At 44.6% G+C, this 20,841-nt stretch overlaps 1 protein-coding gene across 5 annotated transcripts in view; it reads right to left on the reverse strand.

The window, feature by feature from the left end:
- The window catches only part of LOC118385967 (kalirin-like), a 304,704-nt gene that overhangs the window by 136,864 nt on the left and 146,999 nt on the right, over positions 1–20,841 (reverse strand). For all 5 annotated transcript variants that reach the window (XM_052521955.1, XM_052521954.1, XM_052521952.1 and 2 more), the window contains exons 7-9: positions 20,632–20,823; positions 19,192–19,323; positions 16,999–17,229 (exon numbers count right to left, since the gene is read on the reverse strand). In XM_052521955.1, coding sequence (XP_052377915.1) covers positions 16,999–17,229; positions 19,192–19,323; positions 20,632–20,823 — 555 coding nt within the window. The remainder of the gene's footprint in view (positions 1–16,998; positions 17,230–19,191; positions 19,324–20,631; positions 20,824–20,841) is intronic.

The following is a 20,841-nucleotide window of genomic DNA, read 5'->3' on the forward strand; positions in this document are numbered from 1 at the left end:
GTTGCATAAAAGGCATTTTGCACACTTTATCAGTCTCTCATTCACAGTCTCTGCCCCTAAAAAAATCCAGGCCCTTGCGGCCAGTTGCCGTTGTGCCCTTGGCATTCACAATTTGACAAGCACTTTATAATGCTGCACTAGCCTATGTCAATCAACTATCCCCCATAGTGCAAAAAGTTGACCTATTCTATTCTGTGCGGAAATAAATATTCCAAGCATAGATCCCAAATAATACAACCACTAGCAAAAAACTGTAAAAAGAAAAGGCTAACGCAATTTCCCAGTGGCATCCCCTTTGTGTGGCTGTAATGCCCCAAAATAAAAAAATCCAGGCCCTTTGCCTTACTGAACACAAGCCAGTGGTAATATATCATTCACAAGTGATAGGTTAATATTGTCACCCATCAGACTATTCTTGATTTAATTTTGTCCTTTACATATACTAAATTGTATATGTGTGAAATTAGTTTTGATTTAGAATGGACCTCAATCATGCACCTGTCTCGAAACACGGTCAGGGAGATAAAATGTCATCTATGCACTTAAATAACGAATTGAGGACGATTTCCCACTGTTAATGTTCATGCCAGCCATGCTATACTTGTGCTGTAAAGAGAAGCAATCTGCTTTCTAACGTGCTAAATTAGGAAAGTTGAGAAATAAATATAGTAGGCCTAGCCTATAGAACGCTGATGGGATCCTCCTCTTTTGATAGAGGCTTTTAAAACTCTGTTTTCTCACGCAATTGCAAAGCCTATATAAATGTTGCAAAAACGTGAGCTCATGCGCACTCATGAAGTGTTTGATTACATTCTCGATTATATTTGCATTGATTAGAGGGACAATAGAGTGCTGAGTACCAGGCAGTTAGCAAGTTTGGTAGGCTACTAATGACAATCAGCAGTATCAGAACTTGGATAAGCCTAATTACCGTGACATAATAGGTCACGTGGAATATATTATTATTATTTTTTTTAACCTTTATTTAACTAGGCAAGTCAGTTAAGAACAAATTCTTATTTACAATAACGGCCTACCAAAAGGCAAAAGGCATCCTGCGGGGATGGGGGCTGGGATTAAAAATAAACAAAATAAAAATATAGGACAAAACACACATCACGACAAGAGAGACAACACAACACAACATAAAAATAGACCTAAAAAGACAACATAGCATGGCAGCAACAGATGACAACACAGCATGGTAGCAACACAACATGACAACAACATGGTAGCAGCACAACATGGCAGCAGCACAACATGGTAGCAGAACAAAACAGGGTACTTTTTAGGCATTTCCATTGGAGAATGGCTGTAAGAGACCAAATAGGGCAAGTGGACGCATGGTGTCTCCCGGAGAAAGGGGGTAGCCATTTTTCCAATAGTTTCTTATGAGAACTGCCTCCACGGATATATTACTGAATACATATGTTAAAAACACTTTGAGGATGGATCCTAAACAACGTTTGCCGTGTTTCTGTCGATATTATGGAGCAAATTTGAAAAATGTTTGGCGTTATAGTTTAAGTATTTTCGGTCGATTTCTCAGCCAAGCAGGATGAACAAATGTGACGTTTTTCGCCTCCAAAAATATTATTTTTGGAAAAAAGGAACATTTGCTATCTAACTGGGAGTCTCCTGAGTGAAAGCATCTGAAGTTCTTCAAAGGTAAATTATTTAATTTGGTTGCTTTTCTTATTTTTGTGAAAATGTTGCCTGCTGCCAGCAGAGCCTAGCATAGCATTATGCCATGATAAACTTACACAAATGCTTGTCTAGCGTCGGGTGTAACGCATATTTTGAAAATCTGAGATGACAGTGTTGTTAACAAAAGGCTAAGCTTGTGTTTTAATATATTTATTTCATTTAATTTGCGATTTTCATGAATAGGAAACATTGCGTTATGGTAATGCGCTTGAGGCTAAGATTACGCTCCCGGATACGGGATTGCTCGTCGCTAGAGGTTAAGAAACAACATTCTTCTGTGGGAATTTCAGTGCTTCAGCATAATGCTTCCTACAGGTTTCCTAATGATTTGATGTAAAGTCATGTTCTCACCTTTGCTCCGAGAACTTAAAGAAACAACGCTCTTCTGTTGGAATTACAGTACTTTGCATAATGTTTCCAACAGATTTCATCATGGTTCTATTTAAGGTCATGTTCTAAAATTGTTCCAAGAACGCCAAGAAAACGTTTCATAAAAACCACAATAAAACGTTATCATTTATTAGGTTCGAAGAATGTTATTTAAAAACATACAGTATACATTCTGTTCTCAGCATCAAGACAACTCTATCCTCGAGCTTCTAAAGTGTGTTCAGATGGTTTGGCCACGCACACTAATTGGCCGTACCTGATCTTAGTGAGTTCTTGTTTCCTTTGAAATGGCATCTGTTTGGATAAATCAAATCAAAGTTTTTTTGTCAAGTGTGCCGAATACAACAGGTGTAGGTAGACCTTACAGTGAAATGCTTACTGACAGGCTCTAACCAACAGTGCAAAAAAAGGTATTAGGTGAACAATAGGTAAGTAAAGAAATAAAAACAACAGTAAAAAAGACAGTGAAAAATAACAGTAGCGAGGCTATATACAGTAGCGAGGCTATAACAGTAGCGAGGCTATAACAGTAGCGAGGCTATATACAGGCACCGGTTAGTCAGGCTCATTGAGGTAGTATGTACATGTAGATATGGTTGTAGTGACCATGCATATATGATGAACAGAGAGTAGCAGTAGCGTAAAAGAGGGGTTGGCGGGTGGTGGGTGGCGGGACACAATGCAGATAGCCTGGTTAGTCACGGTGCGGGGGGAGCACCGGTTGGTCGGGCCAATTGAGGTAGTATGTACATGAATGTATAGTTAAAGTGACTATGCATATATGATATACAGAGAGTAGCAGCAGTGTAAAAGAGGGGTCGGTGGGGGCACACAATGCAAATAGTCCGGGTAGCCACTTTATTACCTGTTCAGGAATCGATTTGGTTTGGGGGTAAAAACTGTTGAGAAGCCTTTTTGTCCTAGACGTGGCACTCCGGTACCGCTTGCCATGTGGTAGTAGAGAGAACAGTCTATGACTGGGGTGGCTGGGATCTTTGACAATTTTTAAGGCCTTCCTCTGACCCCGCCTGGTGTAGAGGTCCTGGATGGCAGGCAGCTTAGCCCCAGTGATGTACTGGGCCGTACACACTACCCTCTGTAGTGCCTTGCAGTCGGAGGCCAAGAAATTGCCGTACCAGGCAGTGATGCAACCAGTCAGGATGCTCTTGATGTTGCAGCTGTAGAACCTTTTGAGGATCTGAGGACCTATGCCAAATCTTTTTAGTTTCCTGCCCCGTCGATGAGAATGGGGGCGTGCTCGGTCCTCCTTTTCCCATAGTCCACAATCATCTCCTTAGTTTCTAGCGGTTTTATTAAAAGTTCTGTTAACATTATTTAATTACACTCAAATAACCTATAATTTCCTTTGTCAGACCATTAATAAAAAATCCCAGGAATGCCTTCAGGGAACCATAGGTAAACATTCTCAGAACCTCCCTGCAACCTAAACATCTTTGTCCCCAAAACAGGTTAAATGTTCACTTCAGTTCTCAGAATGTTCTAAAAAAAAGTTTGGTTTTACTGGTCGGAAACATATGGCTTTGTTCGCAGAACCAATGAGAAACCTTGGAAGTTCACACAACTTCCAAGGAATCAAATGTGCTCGCTGGGTGAATAGCACATTGGGGTGGAGAATTTCTGACCTTCACGAATACGCAGATACATAAAGCACCATCTTGCTGTTGCCTAAGTAACAGTTTATTTCATTTGAGTGCTATCCCTTTCATTCGTTATCCACTGTCACATAAACCTGAGTGAGAGCATCACTATATCTTACCCCTATCCAAAAATATGCTATACCTTGTGAAAAATGAGAGGAATGTCATTAGATTAACACAAATGTGGAGGGAGGAGAGTATAGAGAGAGCCCTAGGTTCCCCAACTCCTCTTAAATCTGGCTACAGTTATAGAGCAGATGACCTTGGATAGCGCAGAACTTCCTCCACGTATCCTCCAACACTGCTTCCTCCTGACAAGCCACTTGCAGTTGGAAGCCCAAAGTATTTCCACATCCCAAAATGGCACACTATTCCTTACCTAGTGCACCTCTTTTGACCAGAGCCCTATTGGGAATAGGTCACTAAATAGGCAATAGGGTGCCATTTGGGACACATCCTATGAGTCAGAGGCTTGAAATGTGTCCCATTAACACGGTCTGTTGCTTGGTGGGGCAGTGCGGCGCAGCAGTCACTCATGTGCTCTGCTGATAACCCCAGCCCTGACCTGCTATTGCGGAGGCTTCAATCACTGACCAAAAGCCCGGCCTAGTCAGTAAATGTAGAACAAAGGATTACATTTGATTATCTCTAAATTAGACCGCCCTGCATTCAAAATCAAAAGAAAAAAGGGAGAGAGAGACAGAGAGAAAGGGGGATGCCTAGTCAGTTGTACAACTGAATTCATTCAACTGAAATGTGTCTTCCGCATTTAATCCAACCCCTCTAAATCAGAGAGAAAGGGTGGGGGAGAGGGGCGGAGAGAGAAAGCATCATCTTGTCTTGCTAAACTGTTGACAGGGTAATCCGAACAGGAAAATGAGAAGCTGTACCAACTCATATGAGAAAGAGATCTCTGGAGTAACAGAGATTATGGGAGTCTGCAGGCCCTGATACAGTCTGTCAACTGAGTGACAGACAGAAACATTGCAGAAAGTAGGGGTGTCAAGACATCATCTCAGCTCATTCTTATTGATTCACATTAAGTCACTCGCAATCATTGATGCAGTTATTCTCTCGCTTAAATAGAACAGTTCCTTCAGAAAGTATTCACACCCCTTGACTTTCTCCCCATTTTCTTGTGTTACAAAGCGGGATTAAAACAGATTTAATTGTATTTTTTTTTGTCAACAACATATACAAAATACTCTGTAATGTCAAAGTGAAAGAACTTTGAACTTTATAAAATTGCATTAATGGTAAAGAAAACATTAACACATTTTGATTAGATAAGTATTCAACCCTCAGTTAATACATGTTAGAATCACCTTTAGGAGCGATAACAGCTGAGACTTTCTGGGTAAGTCTCTAAGAGTTTTGCACACCTGGATTGTGCAATATTTGCCCCTTATTCTTTTAAAACTTCTTTCAACTCTGTCAAGTTGGTTGTTGATCGCTGCTAGACAGCCATTTTCAAGTCTTGTCACAGATTTTCAAGCTGATTTAAGTCAAAACTGTAAACAGGCCACTCAGGAACATTCAATGTTGTCTTGGTAAACTCCAGTGTATATTTGGCATTGTGTTTTAGGTTATTGGCTTGCTGAAAGGTGGATTCAGCGATTCAGTCTCCCAGTGTCTGTTGGAAAGCAGACTGAACCAGGTTTTAATCTAGGATTTTGCCTGTGCTTAGCTCTATTACTTTTCTTTTGATCCTAAAAAAAACTCCCTGGTCCTTCTCGATGACAAGCATACCCATAACATGATGCAGCCACCACCATGCTTGAAAATATGAAGAGTGGTACTCAGTGATGTATTGTGTTGGATATAACAAAAACATAATGCTTCGTATTCAGGACAAAAAGTTCATTTCTTTGCCACATGTTTTGCAGTATTACTTTAGTGCCTTATTGCAAACAGGATGCCTGATTTGAAATGGTCTTATTCTGTACAGGCTTCCTTCTTTTCACTCTGTCAATTAGGTTAGTATTGTGGAGTAACTACAATGTTGTTGATCCATCCTCAGTTTTCTCCTATCCATCCTATCCATTTAACTCTGTGACTGGTTTAAAATCCCCACTGGCCTCATGGTGAAATCCCTGAGCGGTTTCCTTCCTCTACGGCAACTGAGTTTGGAAGGACGCCTGTATCTTTGTAGTGACTGGGTGTATTGATACACCATCCAAAGTGCAATTAATAACCTCACCATGCTCAAAGGGACATTCAATGGCAGTTTTTTTGTAATGTATTTGTATCTACTAATGATGCCCTTCTTTGCGAGGCATTAGAAAACCTCCCTGGTCTTTGTCATTGAATCTGTGCTTGAAATTCACTGTTTGACTGAGTGACCAAACAGATACAGTGGGGCAAAAAAAAGTATTTAGTCAGCCACCAATTGTGCAAGTTCTCCCACTTTTCATCATAGGTACACTTCAACTATGACTATTCAACTATGACAGACAGAAATTCATTAAAAATCCTACAATGTGATTTTCTGGATTTTTTTCTCTCTCATTTTGTCTGTCATAGTTGAAGTGGACCTATGATGAAAATTACAGGCCTCTCTCTTCTTTTTAAGTGGGAGAACTTGTGGCTGACTAAATACGTTTTTGCCCCACTGTAATTGTATGTGTAGGGTACAGAGATGAAGTAGTCATTCAAAAATCATGTTAAACACTATTATTGCACACATAGTTAGTCCACGCAACTTATTATGTGACATTTTTACTCCTGGAGTTATATAAACGTGCCATAATAAAGGGGTTGAATACTTACTGACTGAAGGCATTTCAGCTTTGCATTTTAAATTCATTTCTAAACATTTCTAAAAACATAATGCCACTTTGACACGATGGCCTATTGTGCGTAGATCAGTGACACAACATCTAAATTGAAATGATTTGAAATTCAGGCTGCAACGTAACAAAACGTGGAAAAAGTCAAGGGGTCTAAATGCTTTCCGAAGGCACTGTAAACTAGGCAAACCATGTGTATACAGTGTGTACTAACTAAATGTACAGTACAGTCTTCATGGACATCTGTTCCTAACAATATGTAATTAGTGGGCTGTAAACAAAGTCACCCCCCTACCACTGAGCTCAACTCTGACTGCGGGCAGAGGGCCGAGGGCAGGGGCCAGACACACAGTGGACTGCACAGTACACCGTTTCTGTTTCAGCAAGTCCAGTGTGGCTTTCAACGTGGTGTATTCTATCTCGTAGCTTTCTGTAATAACATATCTCGTAGCACGTAACTTTCTGTAATAACATGTGTTTCTTAGAGCTTGGTGAGAGCGTGGTTGTCCTATGGCTATTTTGCATATAATCTTCCCACAACTTTCTTGGAATGTTGCAGGATGAAAAATAAAATAACTTGGCATTCTCAGCACATTTAAGGAACTTTATTTTCTTGTTTTTTCTGTACTTCAGCAGAACGTTTCCTAAAAGTTCAAACGTGGTTACATTTAAATGGCATTTTGGTAATGCTCCAGGAACGTCTTCCAACTGGTTTGACATTAGGAATGTTCTCAAATAGTTCAGAGACCGTTAAAAAACAACGTTCTTCTGTGTGAATTTCAGAACTTCACCATAACGTTTCCTACAGGTTTCCTCATGGTTCTATTTAAAGTCATGTTCTCATTGTTCCAAGAGCGTTAAGACAACGTTACACAAAAACCACAAGAAAACTTGAATAAAGTTCAGAGAACATTCTAAGAATGTTATTTAAAAACATATACATTCGGTTGTCAGCATCAACAAAACTCCATCTTGTTAAGTTTATTTAGGTGTGTTAGCTGAGCCCACTAATTGGCCACACCCGATCTTAATAAGTGCATGTTTCCTTTGAAAAGGGGTCTGTTTCTAATAGACAAAAATGTGAGATTTTTGATTTGCATGAATTTAAAAAACATGGCATGCTAGCTCCATCCTGGTGATGCAGTGGACTAATTCCATGGAGAGAACAGAATATCATAGGTTTGAATCTCACTGATGCTGTGCCACAATAAAAAAACAAATGTGGTTTCAATGACTAATGCTTAAGCAATGTGTCCTATCTTTGCTTGGAGTTTAAAACAGCTAACCCAAACAAAGCAAGCAGTGATATTAAAAGTCTTACATGCTCTTAGAATGTTAATGAATTACCCTCAAATGACCTATCATTTCTGTTCTCAAAACGTTAATTAAACCTCCCAGGAGAACTTTCAGGGAACCATAGTAAAACCTTCTCAGAACCTCCCTGCAACCTAAAAATGTACGTTCCAAGAACAGGCAACATTTAAAAAATTATAATCAGGAATTCATGGGAATCTGGGAATTCATTCCCAGATTGTAACGATCGTTGTCCTCCTTGGATGAGGAATAGGAAGGATCGGACCAAAACGCAGCGTGGTAAGTGTCCATTTTAATAAAATATAACTGAACACTGAATACAAAATAACCAAAGTGAACCAGTGAACCAATGAACCAATGAACCTCGAAACAGTTCTGTATGGTGAAACACAGACCATGAAAACAACTACCCACAACCCATAGTGGGAAAACAGGCGGCCTAAGTATGTTTCTCAATCAGAGACAATGACAGACAGCTGTCCCTGATTGAGAACCACACCCGGCCAAAAACACACAAATACAAAAACATAGAAAAAAAGAACATAGAACGCCCACCCTAGTCACACCCTGGCCTAACCAAAATAGAGAATAAAAAGCCCCTCTATGGCCAGGGAGTGACACAGATTCAATGAGAAACCAAAAACGTACTTTCCCACAACTTCCAAGGAACCAAATGTGCTAGCTGGGCAGACACACAGGTTGAAGGAGTTCTATTTCTCAGATGAAACTAGAGACACGAATTGTCTCTCTTCGTTTTGTGTTGAAAGTAATGTGTGCAGTGCAGCGAGACAGGGTTCAATACCTTCTCAGAGGAGAGGGAGAAAGGTTGGTTTACGGAACAAATCAGAACATGAAAGCACACGTCGGATACGGAAGCAGATCGGATTGAAATGAAAGAGAAAGAAAAAGAAAAAGAGAGAGGCATGCATACTGTAGCTGCTGATAGCAGTCGGTGCTGTCAGACAGATAAGGGTGTTCATTAAACCACTCCAAGTAAACATCATTGACATGATATGAATATCAATGAACTACCCTGATGTGGTTCCCTTGAGTAAATGTAAATAAACTAGTGCACTGTGAGTATACACTGAGCATATGAACTAACTAAATGCATATGCTACTCTCTCCATGGATGTGTCCCAAGTGGCACTCTATTCTTTATATAGTACACTACTTTTGGCCATTACCCTATGGGGCCCTCGTCAAAACTAGTGCACTTAACCGGTAATAGGGTTCAGTTTGGGTCCTATAAATGAGCTCCACTCTGACTGTGGGCAGGTGGACTCACTGGACTGCACACTACACTGTTTCCGTCTCTTCAGTGTGGGTTTCACTGTGGTGTATTCTATCGAGTACATTTTTCTATTACTCAAGTTGCTTCCCAAATGACAGCCATTTCAATACCCTCTCAGGGAAAGAGAGAAAGGTAGGTTGGTTTACGGAAACAAATCAGAACAGCAGAAAACACGTCGGAAGCACAATAGATATTGAAGCAGATCGGATTGAAATGAAAACTGGCCGACAGTCGAGCTTGTCTTTTCTTCATTTTTATATTTAATAGGCCCTAATCAAGGAATGATAAATCCGATCACACTAATTTCACTGGCTGTGCCTGTGAAGTACTTTCTGGCATGTGTTCTCTAATAAACACACTTCAATGACTGGATGTGCGTCCCTAAATGGCATTCTATTCCCTATATAGTCCACTACTTTTGACCAGAGCCTCATGGGCCGTGGTCAAAAGTCGAACGGTATAAAGGGAATAGGATGTCATTTGGGACGCACATTGGATGATGAATAGTAGAGACTGGCCTCATTGAGGGGGGAGTGGACTCGTTATCACAGTGAAAAAGAGGTAGGGAGAGGAGGAGATATGAGAGCAGTGGTGAGAGGTATTCACCCAAAATGAGCCATACTGCAAGAGGAGGAAGGTGTGAGAGACGATGTGTGATTATGAATCTCCCTGACTTGACAAAGAATGCTGCGATACACACACGCACACACACACGCACGCACGCACGCACGCACGCACGCACGCGCGCGCACGCACACACACACACACACACACACACACACACACACACACACACACACACACACACACACACACACACACACACACACACACACACACACACACACACACACACACACACACACACACGTTACACAGCATTGCTTTTTTAGGGTATTGAATCCTTGGTAACATTTTCTAAGATTATGCCTAGTAATTATTCCTTAAGTTTGTGAGGTAAGTGAGGCTTGAGTCAACAGCGCCCCAGTGTCCCTGGTGGACTGGTTATACATTGTTTGGCTTGGCTGATCAGAGGTCAGTTCTTGATTTGTATCCCAGACTTGGCTCGGTGCTGTTGCTGGAATTAGAGCTGACTCCAACGGACTTCGTCTAGTTTGTTCTCCAGTGATTGTACATTCTCCACTGGAACAGAGAGTAGAGGTGGTATATTCACTCTAGTTTCATCAGGCTGTCGCCACGTTGGCCTCCATATCGTAATTTCATCAGGAAGCCCCCACATCAGCCTCTATATCGTAGTTTCATCATGCTGTCCCCACATCGGCCTCTATATATTCGTTTCATCAGGGTGCCCACACGTCGGTCTCTAAATCGTAGTTTCATGATGCTGCCCCCATGTTGGCCTCTAAATCATAGTTTATCAGGGTGCCCCCACGCCGGCCTCTATATCGTAGTTTCATCAGGCTGTCCCCATGTGGCCTCTATATCGTAGTTTCATCAGGGGGCCCCCAGGTCAGGCATCTATATCGTAGTTTCATCAGGATGTCCCCGCGTTGGCCTGTATATCGTAGTTTCATCAGGGTCTTTCCACGTTGGCCTCTATATTGTAGTTTCATCAGGGTCTTTCCACGTTGGCCTCTATATCGTAGTTTCATCAGGGTCTTTCCACGTTGGCCTCTATATCGTAGTTTCATCAGGGTCTTTCCACGTTGGCCTCTATATCGTAGTTTCATCAGGATGTCCCCACGTTGGCCTGTATATCGTAGTTTCATCAGGGTCTTTCCACGTTGGCCTGTATATCGTAGTTTCATCAGGGTCTTCCCACGTTGGCCTCTATATCGTAGTTTCATCAGGATGTCCCCACGTTGGCCTGTATATCGTAGTTTCATCAGGGTCTTTCCACGTTGGCCTCTATATCGTAGTTTCATCAGGGTCTTCCCACGTTGGCCTCTATATCGTAGTTTCATCAGGGTCTTCCCACGTTGGCCTCTATATCGTAGTTTCATCAGGATGTCCCCACGTTGGCCTGTATATCGTAGTTTCATCAGGATGTCCCCACGTTGGCCTGTATATCGTAGTTTCATCAGGATGTCCCCGAGTTGGCCTGTGTATCGTAGTTTCATCAGGATGTCCCCACGTTGGCCTGTATATCGTAGTTTCATCAGGGTCTTCCCACGTTGGCCTGTATATCGTAGTTTCATCAGGATGTCCCCACGTTGGCCTGTATATCGTAGTTTCATCAGGATGTCCCCACGTTGGCCTGTGTATCGTAGTTTCATCAGGGTCTTCCCACGTTGGCCTGTATATCGTAGTTTCATCAGGATGTCCCCACGTTGGCCTGTATATCGTAGTTTCATCAGGATGTCCCCACGTTGGCCTCTATATCGTAGTTTCATCAGGATGTCCCCACGTTGGCCTCTATATCGTAGTTTCATCAGGGTCTTTCCACGTTGGCCTCTATATCGTAGTTTCATCAGGATGTCCCCACGTTGGCCTGTATATCGTAGTTTCATCAGGGTCTTTCCACGTTGGCCTGTATATCGTAGTTTCATCAGGGTCTTCCCACGTTGGCCTCTATATCGTAGTTTCATCAGGATGTCCCCACGTTGGCCTGTATATCGTAGTTTCATCAGGGTCTTCCCACGTTGGCCTGTATATCGTAGTTTCATCAGGATGTCCCCACGTTGGCCTGTATATCGTAGTTTCATCAGGATGTCCCCACGTTGGCCTCTATATCGTAGTTTCATCAGGATGTCCCCGCGCTGGCCTGTATATCGTAGTTTCATCAGGGTCTTCCCACGTTGGCCTCTATATCGTAGTTTCATCAGGGTCTTTCCACGTTGGCCTCTATATCGTAGTTTCATCAGGGTCTTTCCACGTTGGCCTCTATATCGTAGTTTCATCAGGATGTCCCCACGTTGGCCTGTATATCGTAGTTTCATCAGGGTCTTTCCACGTTGGCCTGTATATCGTAGTTTCATCAGGGTCTTCCCACGTTGGCCTCTATATCGTAGTTTCATCAGGATGTCCCCACGTTGGCCTGTATATCGTAGTTTCATCAGGATGTCCCCACGTGTGCCTGTATATCGTAGTTTCATCAGGATGTCCCCGAGTTGGCCTGTGTATCGTAGTTTCATCAGGATGTCCCCACGTTGGCCTGTATATCGTAGTTTCATCAGGGTCTTCCCACGTTGGCCTGTATATCGTAGTTTCATCAGGATGTCCCCACGTTGGCCTGTATATCGTAGTTTCATCAGGATGTCCCCACGTTGGCCTGTGTATCGTAGTTTCATCAGGGTCTTCCCACGTTGGCCTCTATATCGTAGTTTCATCAGGGTCTTCCCACGTTGGCCTGTATATCGTAGTTTCATCAGGGTCTTCCCACGTTGGCCTCTATATCGTAGTTTCATCAGGATGTCCCCACGTTGGCCTCTATTTCGTAGTTTCATCAGGGTCTTCCCACGTTGGCCTGTATATCGTAGTTTCATCAGGGTCTTCCCACGTTGGCTCTATATCGTAGTTTCATCAGGATGTCCCCACGTTGGCCTCTATATCATAGTTTCATCAGGGTCTTCCCACGGTGGCCTCCATATCGTAGTTTCATCAGGATGTCCCCACGTTGGCCTCTATATCGTAGTTTCATCAGGGTCTTCCCACGTTGGCCTGTATATCGTAGTTTCATCAGGGTCTTCCCACGTTGGCCTCTATATTGTAGTTTCATCAGGGTCTTCCCACGTTGGCCTCTATATCGTAGTTTCATCAGGGTCTTCCCACGTTGGCCTGTATATCGTAGTTTCATCAGGGTCTTCCCACGTTGGCCTCTATATCGTAGTTTCATCAGGATGTCCCCACGTTGGCCTCTATATCGTAGTTTCATCAGGGTCTTCCCACGTTGGCCTGTATATCGTAGTTTCATCAGGGTCTTCCCACGTTGGCCTCTATATCATAGTTTCATCAGGGTCTTCCCACGTTGGCCTCCATATCATAGTTTTATCAAGTTGCCCCCATGTTGGCCTCTATATTGTAGTTTCACCAGGGTGCCCCCAAGTCGGCCTCTATATCATAGTTTCATCAGGGTCTTCCCACGTTGGCCTCTATATCATAGTTTCATCAGGATGTCCCCACGTTGGCCTCTATATCATAGTTTCATCAGGGTCTTCCCACGTTGGCCTGTATATCGTAGTTTCATCAGGGTCTTCCCACGTTGGCCTCTATATCGTAGTTTCATCAGGATGTCCCCACGTTGGCCTCTATATCGTAGTTTCATCAGGATGTCCCCACGTTGGCCTCTATATCGTAGTTTCATCAGGGTCTTCCCACGTTGGCCTGTATATCGTAGTTTCATCAGGGTCTTCCCACGTTGGCCTCTATATCGTAGTTTCATCAGGATGTCCCCACGTTGGCCTGTATATCGTAGTTTCATCAGGGTCTTCCCACGTTGGCCTGTATATCGTAGTTTCATCAGGATGTCCCCGCGTTGGCCTCTATATTGTAGTTTCATCAGGGTCTTCCCACGTTGGCCTCTATATCATAGTTTCATCAGGATGTCCCCGCGTTGGCCTGTATATCGTAGTTTCATCAGGGTCTTCCCACGTTGGCCTCTATATCGTAGTTTCATCAGGATGTCCCCACGTTGGCCTCTATATCGTAGTTTCATCAGGGTCTTCCCACGTTGGCCTGTATATCGTAGTTTCATCAGGGTCTTCCCACGTTGGCCTCTATATCGTAGTTTCATCAGGATGTCCCCACGTTGGCCTCTATATCGTAGTTTCATCAGGATGTCCCCACGTTGGCCTCTATATCGTAGTTTCATCAGGGTCTTCCCACGTTGGCCTGTATATCGTAGTTTCATCAGGGTCTTCCCACGTTGGCCTCTATATCGTAGTTTCATCAGGGTCTTCCCACGTTGGCCTCTATATCGTAGTTTCATCAGGATGTCCCCACGTTGGCCTGTATATCGTAGTTTCATCAGGGTCTTCCCACGTTGGCCTGTATATCGTAGTTTCATCAGGGTCTTCCCACGTTGGCCTCTATATCATAGTTTCATCAGGATGTCCCCGCGTTGGCCTGTATATCGTAGTTTCATCAGGGTCTTCCCACGTTGGCCTCTATATCGTAGTTTCATCAGGATGTCCCCACGTTGGCCTCTATATCGTAGTTTCATCAGGGTCTTCCCACGTTGGCCTGTATATCGTAGTTTCATCAGGGTCTTCCCACGTTGGCCTCTATATCATAGTTTCATCAGGATGTCCCCACGTTGGCCTCTATATCGTAGTTTCATCAGGGTCTTCCCACGTTGGCCTCCATATCATAGTTTTATCAAGTTGCCCCCATGTTGGCCTCTATATTGTAGTTTCACCAGGGTGCCCCCAAGTCGGCCTCTATATCATAGTTTCATCAGGGTCTTCCCACGTTGGCCTCTATATCATAGTTTCATCAGGATGTCCCCACGTTGGCCTCTATATCGTAGTTTCATCAGGGTCTTCCCACGTTGGCCTCTATATCGTAGTTTCATCAGGGTCTTTCCACGTTGGCCTCTATATCGTAGTTTCATCAGGGTCTTCCCACGTTGGCCTGTATATCGTAGTTTCATCAGGGTCTTTCCACGTTGGCCTGTATATCGTAGTTTCATCAGGGTCTTCCCACGTTGGCCTCTATATCGTAGTTTCATCAGGATGTCCCCACGTTGGCCTCTATATCGTAGTTTCATCAGGATGTCCCCACGTTGGCCTCTATATCGTAGTTTCATCAGGGTCTTCCCACGTTGGCCAGTATATCGTAGTTTCATCAGGGTCTTCCCACGTTGGCCTCTATATCATAGTTTCATCAGGGTCTTCCCACGTTGGCCTCTATATCGTAGTTTCATCAGGATGTCCCCACGTTGGCCTGTATATCGTAGTTTCATCAGGGTCTTCCCACGTTGGCCTGTATATCGTAGTTTCATCAGGGTCTTCCCACGTTGGCCTCTATATCGTAGTTTCATCAGGGTCTTCCCACGTTGGCCTGTATATCGTAGTTTCATCAGGGTCTTTCCACGTTGGCCTGCATATCGTAGTTTCATCAGGGTCTTCCCACGTTGGCCTCCATATCATAGTTTTATCAAGTTGCCCCCATGTTGGCCTCTATATTGTAGTTTCATCAGGATGTCCCCGCGTTGGACTCTATATTGTAGTTTCATCAGGGTCTTCCCACGTTGGCCTCTATATCGTAGTTTCATCAGGATGTCCCCGCGTTGGCCTGTATATCGTAGTTTCATCAGGGTCTTCCCACGTTGGCCTCTATATCGTAGTTTCATCAGGATGTCCCCGCGTTGGCCTGTGTATCGTAGTTTCATCAGGATGTCCCCGCGTTGGCCTGTGTATCGTAGTTTCATCAGGATGTCCCCGAGTTGGCCTGTGTATCGTAGTTTCATCAGGATGTCCCCGCGTTGGCCTGTGTATCGTAGTTTCATCAGGATGTCCCCGAGTTGGCCTGTGTATCGTAGTTTCATCAGGGTCTTCCCACGTTGGCCTCTATATCGTAGTTTCATCAGGGTCTTCCCACGTTGGCCTCTATATCGTAGTTTCATCAGGGTCTTCCCACGGTGGCCTCCATATCATAGTTTCATCAAGTTGCCCCCACGTTGGCCTCTATATTGTAGTTTCACCAGGGTGCCCCCAAGTCGGCCTCTATATCATAGTTTCATCATGCTGTCCCCACGTTGGACTCTATATTGTAGTTTTATCAGGCTGCCCCCACATCGGCCTCTATATCGTAATTTCATCAGGGTGCCCCCACGTCGGCCTCGATATCGGAGTTTCATAATGCTGTCCCCACGTTGGCCTCTATATCGTAGTTTATCAGGCTGCCCCCACGTCGCCCTCTATATCATCGTATTTTCCTCTTCCTAGTGTCGAGTATAATTCTTCATCCAAATCGAGATTAGTGATCGCTGTTCTAAGTCCAGAAGCTCTTTGCCGTCATAGGAAACAATGGTGGAAACATTATGTACAAAAAAAAGTTATGATTAGTGCAAAAAAACACACAAAATAGCAGAATTGGTCAGGAGCCCGTAAAACGGCCGCTATACTGTACATGCCAGCGCCATTCTGTATAGGCTCTGGTCAAAAATAGTGCACTAAATAGGGAATAGGGTGCCATTTGGGACACACTCCCAGACTGCAGCTCTTTCCTTCTCCGAAATGGATACTAACTGTCCTCCTGAGCACGTTCCAGATGAGAAATATTAGAGTAACAATTCTGCTCATGAAAAGTCATTCCCCTTCACTGTTGAAAAACTCCTCTTTCTTCACGCTGCTCGTTTGAAATATGGACTCCTTTTTCAAACCCGGAGTCAACACAGAGCCATATGAGTTATGCGGATGTAAATTCATATTTTGCTGCAGCATCAGGGCAAGGAACTGTGTTCTCTAAAATGGGCTGGGGATGTGAGCGGCGTGGAGCTACGTTTGTAACAGTGCTAAAGTTGTCTAGCAACTGTCAAATGTGAGGCGCAACAGAGCCAGTTACAACTGAAGTATCTGATGATGAATAGATTAGAGAATAAGCTATTTGTTTTTTTTAACAGAGTGGCCACAGCCTACCTATTGTAGGTAAGCCCTTGTTTAATAGCCTACGACATGATGCTGAAATGTTACGACATTCTACTTCAAAACCAAATGGTACATAGTCACAAAAGTATTTGTCAAATGAAAAAAATAAACGTGAAAAAAAGGAATAGAGCGGCATCCCCCCCCTGTGAGCACTGATCAATTTTTTTGCAGAGCGGGGGAACAGATGTTGAGCGCCAGAACGGTGTGCAAAGACCAATCCGAGATCGATCAGTGGAATTTCCAACCGCTCAAATACTCTGGCGTGTGCATGTGTATATAAACACGATGCTAGTTACCTGTTGGACGTCCTGTTGGAACACACAGAGTTGTAGCCTCTGGTGCAGGCGGACCTTGCGGTGCTGCCAGATGCTCTCTAGGCGTCTCTGATGGTGCAGGACCTCGTGGACCACGTCCAAGATACAGTGGACCGCCTTGGAGTAGTTGGCCGTGGCCGTCAGAGACTCCGAGTTCCCCGGGCTCAATGGTCTCTGGAGGACATCCAGCAGTGCCTTGCCATCCTGACTGACCTTTTGACAGAGAGGGATGTGATATTTATTTATTATTATTTAATTTTTTTAACCTTTATTTACTAGGCAAGTACGTTAAGAACAAATTCTTATTTTCAACGACGGCCTAGGAACGACGGCCTAGGAACGACGACCTAGGAACGACGGCCTAGGAACGACGGCCTAGGAACAACGGCCTAGGAACAACGGCCTAGGAACAACTGCCTGTTCAGGGGCAGAACGACACCTTGTCAGCTCGGGGATTTGAACTTGCAACCTTGCAACATATTATGCTAACCACTAGGCTACCCTGCCGGGTTACTGGCCCAATGCACTAACTGCTAGGCTAGAGCTAGGCTAATCCTCCTAATAGAGGCAGCAGGTAGCCTAGTGGTTAGAGCATTGGGCCAGTAACCAAAAGTTTGCTGGATCGAATCCCTGAGCTGACAAGGTAAAAATCTGTTGTTCTGCCCCTGAACAAGGCAGTTAACCCACTGTTCCCCAGTAGGCTCTCATTGTAAATAATAATTTGTTCTTAACTGACTTGCCTAGTCAAATAAAGGTTTACAAAAACAAAACAAAGGTTCAAATCTCCAAACTGACAAGGTGAAAAAAATCTGTCAATCTGCCCTTGAGCAAAGCACTTTACCCTAATTGCTCCAGGGTCACTGTCAATAATATCTGATCCCTGGCAGGAACACCACTGTCTCAGGGGGAGATGGGATACGCAAAAAACACATTCCCATTTTACACCTCACACTTGTAAATGCATTGAAACACGACAAACATAAGCACCCCCTATTTGACTACAGGGTTGCAACTTTCCCAAAATTCCCAGGTTCTCCACAAATCACATTTGGAGGATTCCTAGATTTCCCTCCCGATTTCGGGATTTTTTGGGGGAAAACCTAGGAATTTTGAGAATGTCCCAGAGATTTTGAAACTCTATGTCTGCATTAGATACAGTAATCACAATTCATCTTGAAGCTTGTCATGTCAGTCAAATCTTAGTTTCATTATGTGGAAAGAAAAGTTTGAGGTAAATAAGGGATTTGAAAGTCAGTTCCTTGCTAATCACCTCTGTTCTGTTCTAGCTGCACATGCACCGTCCTAAATTAAGCAAAGTCAAAGCTAAATCGCTAAATGACATGCACTTTCTTGTGCATTAGGATGAGTTATTTTTTCTTCTTCATCTATGGCACAATATGGAAGAGAACAGCAAAGCCTTTCTTTTTTTGGTTCAAACCACAGAGACGTTTATAGCAACCTATTCAAAGATGACACTAAAATAAAACAACCAAGGAGGTAAAAAGTAAGTGGAGTGCAGAGTCATCTAGTGAAATGCTACACAACCACAAACCTATCATCATACAGGATCTTCTGTGGGGAGTAAATCTGACATGGAAGGACAGAGGTCCACGTAATGCATAACAGGCCACGTGTCACACAGGTTGCAATGCAGATGGATTCAATGTGGCGGGTAAAGGTCATGTTTGATATAAAACTGTAGTACAGGGAAACGTTTACATGAAAGAGTTTTGTGTCTGGATACGATCTGATTTAAGGACTTCTTCATTTAAGGGCAACATTTCAACGTTATGTGCAGAGTACATCCATGCTTAGATTGCTTATGATAATGTTAAGATAACTTATGACAGTCTTTTAAAAAGCATCGTATATATATCATATAAAAAGGGGGATTACAATTGTGGTCATTCCCCTTAAAAGCTATGTGGTGGGATCTTAAACTAGCACAGAATGCCACTATAAACCTGAGTTTAGTTAGTGCTCGAACTGGGTGAGTGTCAGGATTGGGGACAATACCATATCAATTCAGACAGTAAACCAAATTCCAAATCCATATTCTCCAATTCCCAATTGAAAACCATTGAAAATAATTGAAATCTTAGTGTCCTTCCTGAATTGACCGGGATTGAAATGGAATTCGCCCCAACCCTGGTTTGTGTTGTGAGGGTGTCTCACCTCGGTGTAGGCCTGGGTCACTTGTTCGTAGAGGGTCTGGTGGTGGTGGATAGCCAGCTCCAGGTCCTGCATATCCGAGGGCAGTCCCCCCTCACTACACATCTTACACCAGGCCTCCACCCCAGCCAGGAACTGTATGAACACAGCCCAAAAAGACACATTCACACAACAGAACAGAGACAGATAGATCAATCAACAGAGCCCGGGGATAAATTACATAGACAGAGGCCGGCAGGGAGGGAGGAAGGGAGGTAGGGAAGCATGGAGGGAGGAAGGGAGGTAGGGAAGCATGGAGGGAGGAAGGGAGGTAGGGAAGCATCATGGAGGGAGGAAGGGAGGTAGGGAAGCATGGAGGGAGGAAGGGAGGTAGGGAAGCATGGAGGGAGGAAGGGAGGTAGGGAAGCATGGAGGGAGGAAGGGAGGTAGGGAAGCAGGGAGGGAGGAAGGGAGGTAGGGAAGAAGGGAGGGAGGAAGGGAGGTAGGGAAGCATGGAGGGAGGGAGGGAGGAAGGGAGGTAGGGAAGCATGGAAGGAGGAAGGGAGGTAGGGAAGCAGGGAGGGAGGGAAGCATGGAGGGAGGAAGGGAGGTAGGGAAGCAGGGAGGGAGGGAAGCATGGAGGGAGGAAGGGAGGGAGGGAAGCAGGGAGGGAAGCATGGAGGTAGGAAGGGAGGTAGGGAAGCAGGGAGGGAGGGAAGCATGGATGGAGGAAGGGAGGGAGGAAAGCATGGAGGGAGGAAGGGAGGTAGGGAAGCGGGGAGGGAGGGAAGCATGGAGGGAGGGAGGGAGGTAGGGAAGCAGGGAGGGAGGGAAGCATGGAGGGAGGAAAGGAGGTAGGGAAGCAGGGAGGGAGGAAGGGAGGTAGGGAAGCAGGGAGGGAGGGAAGCATGGAGGGAGGGAAGGGAGGGAGGGAAGCATGGAGGGAGGAAGGGAGGTAGGGAAGCATGGAGGGAGGAAGGGAGGTAGGGAAGCAGGGAGGGAGGGAAGCATGGAGGGAGGAAGGGAGGTAGGGAAGCAGACAGGCAAGCAGACCCTCTTTACGAGAGGCTGAGGAAACCCTGGACCCCGCCTGCCTGCCTGTCTGGCTCTCTGTAAAGCAGCAAAATCTACAGCCGACAGGCACACCTGTAGCCCCAAACAATCTGCATCATAGCAGCTGCTGCCAAGGCAACGCAGGTCTATCTGCCAAGGCAACAGCCAGAGAAATACAGGACAACACTGACACTACAATCTCTCTCAGACGCCCTGTGGGCTGGAAGGATGGTCAAAGCGTTGATGCAACGCTTGAATTGTCATGCAAATCCCCCTTTGATGTCAGTACATGTTTTACATAAATGTCTGCGTTACGTGCTCAGACTTCAAGTTAGGTAGAATTCAGGGCTATGTGACTGAGTGACAACAGTATGAGGGTTGCAGCCCGTAGGCCTACTGTCTACTGCCAACCTGTTCCGACTTCTGGTGGAAGACGGCCGACATGGCCAGGATGGTGCTGCGTTCATCCAGGGCAGCGGCGAAGCTCTTCCACTCCTGGTCCAGCTGGGCCGAGATCTGTTTGATCTGCTGCGAGGCGTAGTGGCCCGCCTCCGACAGCCGCGACGCCACTGACATGATCCGATTGATGTTCACATAGGCATTCTGCACCGAGGGAGGGAG

Source organism: Oncorhynchus keta, chromosome 7 (genome assembly GCF_023373465.1).
Source record: "Oncorhynchus keta strain PuntledgeMale-10-30-2019 chromosome 7, Oket_V2, whole genome shotgun sequence".
In the NCBI taxonomy this organism is placed as follows: Eukaryota; Metazoa; Chordata; class Actinopteri; order Salmoniformes; family Salmonidae; genus Oncorhynchus; species Oncorhynchus keta.